At 43.8% G+C, this 7,994-nt stretch overlaps 1 protein-coding gene across 4 annotated transcripts in view; it reads left to right on the plus strand.

Annotated features, from left to right (window-relative positions):
• The window catches only part of tp53bp1 (tumor protein p53 binding protein, 1), a 32,460-nt gene that overhangs the window by 3,550 nt on the left and 20,916 nt on the right, over positions 1–7,994 (plus strand). For 2 of the 4 annotated variants that reach the window (XM_035682461.1, XM_035682465.1), the window contains 14 exons: positions 561–648; positions 746–830; positions 914–975; positions 1,061–1,186; positions 2,090–2,144; positions 2,247–2,416; positions 3,121–3,247; positions 3,355–3,449; positions 3,539–3,723; positions 4,353–5,529; positions 5,984–6,100; positions 6,214–6,405; positions 6,543–6,609; positions 7,412–7,504. In XM_035682461.1, the coding sequence (XP_035538354.1) occupies positions 561–648; positions 746–830; positions 914–975; positions 1,061–1,186; positions 2,090–2,144; positions 2,247–2,416; positions 3,121–3,247; positions 3,355–3,449; positions 3,539–3,723; positions 4,353–5,529; positions 5,984–6,100; positions 6,214–6,405; positions 6,543–6,609; positions 7,412–7,504 (2,639 nt within the window). The remainder of the gene's footprint in view (positions 1–560; positions 649–745; positions 831–913; positions 976–1,060; positions 1,187–2,089; positions 2,145–2,246; positions 2,417–3,120; positions 3,248–3,354; positions 3,450–3,538; positions 3,724–4,352; positions 5,530–5,983; positions 6,101–6,213; positions 6,406–6,542; positions 6,610–7,411; positions 7,505–7,994) is intronic. The other 2 variants (XM_035682464.1, XM_035682462.1) reach the window with 2 other exon arrangements.

The following is a 7,994-nucleotide window of genomic DNA, read 5'->3' on the forward strand; positions in this document are numbered from 1 at the left end:
TCCCTCCACCCATCCATCCATCCATCCACCCCTCCATCCATCCATCCATCCATCCAGGGTACACTGTGGACAAGTTGCAGTAGATCTCTTTGATGATTTATTGTGGTTGACAGGTCAGCAGTCTGTCACATATCTGTCATCAGAATTTAAATTTAGACCTCTTCCCTCCATGCTAGTGTAAAAGCGATCCTTTCCAAACACAGTTGAATCGTTTTATTTTGTTTTAAGTTTTAGGTTTGATCTTATTTTCCTGTCAACCTGATAAATTACAGTGTAGTGACTGAGACAAAGCAAGCAGACACCCCTTAAATCAGTGTGAATAAGTGTCCTTCATTATTAGCTGTATGGCTTTAATGAGCTTGTTTAGTAGACAGGCACACTTCACTGCTCACCATCCATCCTTAAATCTGAACCTTTCCTTTTTTGCCTCACCAGTGCGACAGAGGGAACCTCACTAATAACAACATATTTTCTATTCCCCTTATTATTTCTAAAAGTTAGAATCAATGTTATATGTAGTTTGTTGCTTTGTGAAACTAGTGAAGATTTTCCATTTCCAGGAACTGATATCCTCCCCACTTGGAAGCAGATGCTCTCAGACTGACAGCCAATCAGAGAGCTCCCAGAGTAACAACCAGGCTGAACCCGGTCAGTGCTCCTCTAATAACATGGATGCAGCAGGTACATAGATATCACTTATCCTGTATACAAATAACAAAAAAACAATGCTGTTTTCTTTTTTTAGGCATTCTCATGGCGACCAACCCCAGTTCAGCTTTCCAGGAGGAGAGTCAAGTTCTGAACATTTGCCCTCCTCCCAACAAAAACAAGTATGTGGGGACGTTTTCTGTTGATGGATGCTCCGGGTTAGGCAGTGATACAGTGCTTTTACTCTTGTTTTGTGTTCTTTCAGGTGTGACGACACTGATATGGAGTCTGGAGCTGATTCTACCACACACTGCATTCAGTCTGAAGGTAGGAGCTCTGTCTAACATCCTCGTCCAGTTATGAAATATTACCCCATGTGTTATTAAGGGACGTCTCTATGTCTGTGTTTCAGAGGGAACATCTCAGTTTGGTTTTCTCGAGCTTTCTCAGAGTCAGGATCTGCGCGGTGAAGCTGTGAACAGTCGGGAGGAAGACAACAGCGTACGTCAGCCAGACAGCGAGACACGCACCAAATCAGGTATTAAGGCTTTTATTTATAGATGCTTTTTGTATTTCATTGTTATTTAGGCCTTTAATGTCCTTTGACTCAATACGGAGAACATGACCTGCACATCTCCAATTTCCTACCTGGGTAATTTAGGAAATTCAATTTGAATCTGCCCGATAAAAGGAAGATCCTGAAGATCCTGAATATCCTGAATAAATGAGTGAAGAAACATAACAGATGCAGATGATTCCATAGAGGACCCTACAGGTCACTGAATGGTTTGGTGAGAATAGAAATAAGGTGTATATGTTATATATGTATGGTTGCCAAAGTCACCAGGACTCATCACACATCTATCATCCACAGGACATGGAGAAAATGAAAACCAAATGAAAAATACAAATTGCTGTTACACATATTACAGAGATTATCAGTCAGTTAAATCAGTTTTAGTATTTCTGGCAGGGAATTTCAAGTAAATGTAGTCAAACAATGGCTGCCAGATAAAATGCTTCTCAGTCTTTAAATGCACCAACCCTGAGCCTGTGTGTAGGATGGGTAGAATATCTTTTAGAAGAATGGTGTTCATCCCTTGTGAAACTATGACATGGAGGACATTTGTCCCTGGCTCCAGTGCATCTTATTTACATTTAGACTTTGTTTTTTAGCTGTGTGGTAACTATTTAATCAGCTCAAGATGCAGGGATCAAGTATAAACCTGCTCTAGGGGAACCACTCAGGCATACATGGTACTAATGATGCTGCTGGTACATACAGTGTGTGGGTTGGAGCAGAAATACAATCCTAATCTCATTGGACGCAGCGTGACAGCTGAGTGTAATAGTTCATTATTACGTACCTGATCAGAGCATTAGTTCCGACATCAAATGGCTGAAACAGTCAGTCTAACTTATGCTTTCTTTTTATCACCAGCAGAGCAGAACATCAACCCCAGGACTTCAGAGAGTCGGGACAACAAAGCAGTGAGGTACAGCTGCATGTGGTCTCTGACTGCTGCATTCATTAGAGTCCTATAACTGGTCTGATCAGGTTTGAAAGGTGTTTTTTTTTCTTTTCGTTCCTCCCCCAGATCGGAGGTGAGCTCCAGCAGCTCGTTGGAGTCTCCGGGTCAGTCGGGCAGGAAACTGAGCGTCCAGGCTCTGCTGCACTCACAGGGCCTGCAGGCCTCTGGTGAGCAGAACCAGCAGGACTGTGAGATCCTATCCTCCCAGGAGGACATGTTTGATGCTGACAAGACAGGTAAATACTTGGCCCACACTGGCACTTTAAAAAGAGAAACTGCCGTGTCATTCTGTGACCTTGTCTGTTATCATCCTTGATCAATTTTTTTCGTCCTTGGACTGGCGGGACACCCTTAAGTTACACCCCAGTCCTGGGTGTGTGGGTATCTTCTCATTGTTACTCTGTCACATTTGTTTTTTGCTATTATGTTTTCAACTGCCGTTACATATTTATTATTTAAGACCATGTTAACACATGTAACTGAGGAATGCAACTGCATTTTTGAGCATTTTAGTCCTTTAGTCCTTTCCTTTTTAATAGTCTTTATTACTATTTGACTGTAACTGGGGTGCTGTCTTGGCCAGGTCTCCCTTGGAAAAGAGATTTCAGTATCAAGGGACTTCCTGGTTAAATAAAGGTGAAATAAGAAAGATAAAAATAACCAAACTTTGACTAAAATAAAGCATGGTGCAAGTCTCTGCAAGTACATTTTCATACTATACTGAATAATGGGAACCAGTGGTTTCTGGATTACAGAAAAGCACATTCAGCAATATAAAACTAACTCTGCACTGTCCAATGAAAACCTCACACAGGTTATCAGTTCGGTCTGTTTTACAGCCAGGTACAGTCGTGCCAGTAAGATAGGAGATGGTTAATACAAGTTGAACATTGGATTGTTGTGTTTTCTTTGTCTCATATGTCACCTTTGTGCTGCTCAGGTGCCGCAGTAGACAGCACAGTGTCTGAGCCGGAGCAGCAGGGTCACCCCACCCCAACACCGGCCAGCACCCTGCGACTGCTGCACCTGTCAGGACAGGGAACACTGGTGCAGGAAAGTCTCTCCCAGTAAGTCAGAAGAGTGCTCTCATATGGAGTTACCCTATCCACACACACAAGCACAACCTTGAAACTGACCTGATATTCTGCTCTCTTTGCCCTTTTTTTCTTCCTAGGAGCTCTGTTGACTATGTTGCCCCCACCCCAGACAACTTCACCCACACCCCTTTAATTGTTCCCAGCTCACCAACTGAACCAGAGAGTGAACACGGTAAATGACTTAACCTCCCTCAGTGATTGATTTAAATTGAGGGAGAAGGTCAGCTGGTAAATGGAGCTCAAATGAATGTGCTTTGTCAGGTGCTGATGAACCCATGGATACTTCACTGCCCCCTGAAGAAAGAGCAGGGGGAAAGGAAGAGCCAATGGAAACAGAAGCTGCCTCAAAGCCACACCCATCCGCCTCTACGCCGGTATCCCAGAATTCACCTGGTTTTGTGTTAGAGCGAACTCTCTCTTTACCGTCCCAGCCAGAGTTCTCTCATGTATGTACTTTATTTTTTCCTTTTAATCAGTATTAACTTTTTAGTTTTAGAGTTGCAACACACAGCGTCTATCATGATGGATTTCATTATCACTGAATTATAAATCAATCAGTTCATTGTTACGTAAAATTGCCCATCACAGTTTCCAAGAACCCAAGCTGACATCCACTGATGTTTTGCTTCGTCCAACCAACTATTATCTATTAACAATTAATCGTTTTGGTCTTTGATTGACTAATTCCTTTAAAGAACAGTTCACATTTGCCTCTTCGCTGTAGGGTATCGCCAAAACTCAGCACCTCACACCAAAACAATCTATATAGAAAAATAGCACTACAGCTAAGAGGAAAAGTATGTATTTTTGATTCTGGGGTAAACTTTAATTGACTTATTATTTTAGCACTAATTTGTTTATTTGTGACTTGCCTCATGTCAACAATTATGATAATTGCTAAATATTTTCAGGCGTTTATTAAGGAAACTTTTCTGCTTCTGTCTGATTTATATCAGTGTAAGTTGCAATATGATGCATTTATGATTCTGGACAAAACAAGGTAATTAAAGCCGTCACTTTGGCTCCTCAGGTTGCAGCCCTAGTTCCTGATAGTTTGTTTTTTCTGTTTTGTCAGGACGTGTTTGTCCCAACGCAAAGTCAGGAGGCACCACAACAGTCAGATAAGAAGACGACATCATTGCCTCGCGAGACACAGTCTCAACGTCTGGAGTCAGCTCCTTTCACTTTGCCTTTGCAGCTCTCTGTGAACACGGAGAGCAGTAGCCAAGCTAAGCAGACCTCACAACATGCTGAGGAGGACAGCCAGGCCACGCAGATAGAGGAACTGGACGAGCCGCCCGGCGTCGACACCAGCGACTCTGTGAATTCACACTGCGATCAGAAGAGCGAGAGCAACAGCGTCCCTTCAGGGTCACAAACTGCCACCAGTTCCAAAGCTTCCACCTCTGCTGGCTCGCCAAAGCATGGCAGCGAATGTGCCAAGAACGAGCAGCCCAAGTCCAGTCTGGCGCAAAAGTCTGATATGCACAATAAAACAGCAACTTCTTTGAATGTACAAAGTGTGAATGTAAAAAACAGTAAGAGTGACAGCAAAGAGGCGAGCTCTGCTGACGTTGTGTCCTGCTCTCAACCAAAGTTTGATTCCTCTGATCTGACTGTTAACAGCTGTGTGCAGGAGACTCCCTCGGACACTACACCCTGCAGTTTGCCCTCACAGTCTATGATCTCTCAGACATCTGCTGTGGATGTGGTGAAGGGTTCAGTAGATGTGAGAGGAGGAGGAGGAGCTGCAAAGAGTCAGTCCGTACAATCATCATCATCATCATCATCATCATCATCATCACAGAAGTGTGGAACTGTTGGTAACAAAACAGTCAAAGGTACGACGGATGGATGTGAGCAGGGTGAAGCAGAGGGGGAGGAGGTGATGGAGGAGGGGGACAGCACAGTGGGAGGCGGGGCCTCAGGAATGGCTCTGTTTCTCTCCCAGAGCCAGCTGTTGTCTCCTGAGCCAATGGACGAGGAGAGTGAAGACAGAGGAGAGGACAGTGTCATCGTTGTTACAGACAGCGACAGAGACTCTCAGATCCTTCAGAAAGATGTGACGCCACAGTCAAAGACCAACAGTTCCCAGCCAATCAGAGGCAAGGTGTCCGTCTCCACCAACGGCCATGAGTCCCAGGCTCAGGCCAAAAAGGTGCACTTGGCTCCCGATAGGCTGTCCCAGACTGAGAGGACGGGTCCTGAACCAGAGGGTCTCAAAGACAAGAGCCTGAGTGATAGCTCGGGAGGTAAGCTGGACACCGATATACTCTACAGGGGGTTGTGAGATAAAACACATTCTGTTTTTCTCTACTATTTGCTTCATGTGAAATACTCTAAAAATGATTTTAGTTAAGACATTTGGGAACTCTTTTAATGAATTGCTTAATATTTACACACATGATGAGGGGTCGCAAAGAGATACTTCTTTCATGTTAAAAAAAAGGGAGCTATTTTTCTTACTAGCATAGCGGGTTAGATTCTCCCTTGAATGCGACGTATTACAGGGATTGCTTTAAAACACTGGTGCTTGTCGACATCTAAACCACTGAAATGTTCTGTAACCGTTAGTCTGCACAGAGAGGTGGCAGCTGAGTGTCGGAGGAGGTAGAGACACGTTGTGACTCGAGGATATTTGGCTTTAACAGGAAACATGCACTGAAATAGATCTCATCTGAGTCCAATTATGCTTTTCTACTACAGAAATTTCCTTCCACTTCACACTTCCTAAAGAAGGGGAGCTGATTGGGCCTGTTGTCGGTGCCACTCCCCCTCTAATCAACCAGCTGAAGCAGACGCTAAGACACAGCACTCCCATTGGTTGGTTCTTGTTCTGAACTAACCGAAGCAGCACGTTAACTTGTCTATTGAATGTCAAGTAGCGGTAAATGATCCGATACCGATCTTCTGAAATGTTTTTCTTTATTCTCCAGAGATCACTTCCTTTTCTGAGAAGTCAGGCGTGGTGGGTGATGTCTCTGCAGATGTGGCAATGGCAGCCAGCGACATTGTGTCGGGGGACAGCGGGGAGGACACGGCGGAAAAGGGAGACGGGAAGCTGAGTTTGAGGATGAAGCTGGTGACTCCCGTCGAAGAGGGCAGCTCGGAGCGCTTCAGCCTGCAGAGTAAGAGCCGTTTCTTCCTCCCTCACACGTTCACGCTCAGCCCTGAGCGCACGCATCTTCTAGGGAGTGACAAGATGGTATCCATGGAGACGCAGCATGCTCTCGTCACCCTCTCAGTAATTCGTTTCTTTCCTCAGAGCCAGCACTATCAGAGGAGGATGGATCTGTGGTAAAGACTTCCTCTGTTGCCAAGGCTGTAACCAGGTAACGTGGAACTCTCTCTTTATGCACTTTAACTGAGTTCCTTTATAAGTGGCACTGCCTTTCACTCAGCCTTTTGAGAATGAAACGCAGCTTAAGGACCCACCTTAACCTCCCAGTATTGCTTCACACATAATTACACAGATGTGTTGGGATATTTACAAGTGTCTTTGACTTCAGCAGGCAGAGTTATGGGTAATAGCTGCTGGAAAAGGCACTTCTGCTCACAGGCCATAGTCTGACAAAGGGAGGCAGGATTTTTCTTTCATAAATCTATCAGAGCCCAACTGATGTGTCAGCATGGCAGATATTTCCAGCCAACTTATCAGAGATATATCAGTATCAGTGTGTATGATGGCTGATGAGTAATAAGAAATTACAGACAGTTACAGAAAGATATGTTTGAGGTCGAGCTGTCCTGAGTTGATCCTAAGGATCGGTATCAGGGCCGGCCAGGCATATTTTAATAGATTGGCTCTACAGTGTAATATTGATCGAGCTCTAAAACCTATAAATCTACATTTTGACACATATTGCCTTGATGACAGCAGGTACATTAATTTTGATATTCAAAAGCTACTACTAATCTACTTCTGCAGGTAAAAACTCTTAACTCAGTTTGTAACTTATGTACCAGTGATTTTGATCAAACGTGGGAGTGACGGCATATTTTATGATTTGATTCGCCTACTGACAATTCTGGACTCACTAATGAATAATTCTGTAACCACTTTAGAAGAAATTTGAGTGCTGGTTGTAAAAATAAAATAAAAATTGGAGGTTACTCTGGTGTTTCATTTCCCAGCAGCCCGTCAGTGTTCAGTCGTGTCAGGCAGGTGCACAGACAGCAAGATGCAGAGGAGGACAGCCAGGCCGGAGGCAACACCACACCTGTCAGGTAAGCACACTCACTAGTGTAATGCCATATGTTATGTTATATACCACCATAAACCTGCAGAAAACTTAACACTTAAACTGTGGTTGTGAAAATGAAATGTTGTGAATCTCCACTGTCGAGCTGCCAATCTTGCCCACACTTTTTAATGCTGCCTTAACAATACATTGTAGAACTTTCAGACTTTGTTTTCAGCACATTTTAGCCAAATGTTGTACCCAGATGTACAGGATATATGTGTGTGTGTGTGTGTATATATATATATATATATATACCCCTGGTCTTGTGAGACTGAATACAATATATAACAGACATGCTCATTACAGTGTTGTTCCAGTTTTGTTACACTGCCTGACATGCAGGAGCTTCACATGTCCGTTTGACCTGGGGAAGTATGAATAGCTTTCCCCTGTTGTAATGTATTTTAGTAGACAGAAATGGGCCTACTTTGGGTACCACTCTGTATGCGAGTGTGTGGGTGTGTGGGTGGGTG

The sequence above is a fragment of the Morone saxatilis genome, unplaced genomic scaffold (genome assembly GCF_004916995.1).
Source record: "Morone saxatilis isolate NCDOM2014 unplaced genomic scaffold, NCSU_SB_2.0 Contig11, whole genome shotgun sequence".
In the NCBI taxonomy this organism is placed as follows: Eukaryota; Metazoa; Chordata; class Actinopteri; family Moronidae; genus Morone; species Morone saxatilis.